At 41.5% G+C, this 1,527-nt stretch overlaps 1 protein-coding gene across 1 annotated transcript in view; it reads left to right on the top strand.

The window, feature by feature from the left end:
- The first annotated feature begins 316 nt into the window (after positions 1 to 316).
- Positions 317 to 1,527, top strand: part of LOC117176436 (stress response protein NST1-like) — a 2,826-nt gene continuing 1,615 nt past the window's right edge. The window contains exon 1 of the mRNA XM_033366675.1: positions 317 to 481. Within this exon, the coding sequence (XP_033222566.1) occupies positions 317 to 481 (165 nt within the window). The remainder of the gene's footprint in view (positions 482 to 1,527) is intronic.

The following is a 1,527-nucleotide window of genomic DNA, read 5'->3' as shown; positions in this document are numbered from 1 at the left end:
TTTTTTCGATTCCTTTTTATAATTTTTTACATATATTCAATTTTCATTATATCTAATATATATTACAAAAGATTATTTTTATTCGAATCACTTCAGACTGTAATATGTAGACTAATATCTGCTACATTAAGCTTTATATATACAGTATATATTCTGTCTCTCTCACTCCTACACTCATATATGCATTATATTCTATCTCTATCTTTCTCCTATCGAAGGGGGTGGATGGGGGAATTGGAAAGCCGAGAATCGGGTGTAGGCACAATGAAACTCATCAAGTACAAAAAAAGGCAACAGTAATTTTAATGCCACTTACATGTCGGCCCCTAATCTCGTGGCGCGGCTAGGGGGAAAAGCTGCTGTTGGATACAATAGGTACGGTAGGCCCGCGGCGTGGGCGGCTCAGCAATCCGCGGCTCGATGGTGGACGGTTGGACTGGCGTCGCAGAAATCCTTATCCACAGTTTTGGCACTCGCGTTGGTAAAGCGTCGCAAAAAAGAATAGTTCGAGTGAACAAGCAGAGCGAGACTGACTCTTAGGCGCGCTATCGCTCGCCGACTCGGTTCGCCTCGGGGAAACCTGTCCCTCATCGTTCGCGATCCTGCTACTCTTAGTTGCAGGGCCGCACCGAACCCGAGTGTTAGGTAACAATTCTCTTACGCCCCCCCTCCTCCCCCAGGCGTTCGGGTATATTCCTGAACTTTGTGTCAATTCCCTAAGTTCTCTGTCCAAGTCTTCTATTGTTTCTTTGTCTATGTTTCGTTCTATTTCGTATTATGTAATTTCTATCTGTAAAAGGTTTTGTAATTTTTTGTTTATTCTCTCCCAACCCTCTTGTAGGTATTCAACTCGGGGCGAGACAGCACTTTCACTCGTGTGATATCTACCCTCGCTTCGCTCGGGCAGCTAACTTCGCACTCGTACAATTGACGCCTTTCGCCCCTTGTTGCGCATACAATTTTTCATAAAAAATATATCGAAAATTTGACTTGAGATGCCTGAAACTTCTTTGCGTCTCATCAAAGATGTTATTGTTTGTAAATACGTAGGTAATGATAGATAGAGGTTAGAATGACACGCTGGAGAGTAATTAAATAGTATATTGCGGATCAAGTGGGAGAAGGTGGGGGGAGGATCCAGAGTGAAACCCTGGTGGTGGGTGCAGGGGGCGAAGCCCCGACCAGGTTCGGGGGCGGAGCCCCCCGTTATAAGAAAATATTAATCCTGATTTAACTAAAAGAATTATTAACACCCTCGTACTTACAATAAGAAGTGAAAAAATTGTTTTCAACTTTACCGATAAGCTTCACAGAACAAAGTACCGACATTTTCGTTGCTTGTCCACTGTTTACCAATTAAGACGTGATATCGATGAGTTTATAAGCAGTTATTGATTTTTCTGTTTGCTCTGATCTTACGCAAGCGAAAGTTTGAACCGGATAAATGAAAAATAGCTCTTTCTAATACAAATTATTCATAAAAGTTTCTAGGTTATTGAAAAAACAAGTTAAAAGTTTAAGTTATTT

The sequence above is a fragment of the Belonocnema kinseyi genome, chromosome 7, assembly GCF_010883055.1.
Source record: "Belonocnema kinseyi isolate 2016_QV_RU_SX_M_011 chromosome 7, B_treatae_v1, whole genome shotgun sequence".
NCBI lineage: Eukaryota > Metazoa > Arthropoda > Insecta > Hymenoptera > Cynipidae > Belonocnema > Belonocnema kinseyi.
The sequence above is the reverse complement of the archived record's forward strand: the minus strand, read 5'-3'. Positions and strand labels throughout refer to the sequence as shown.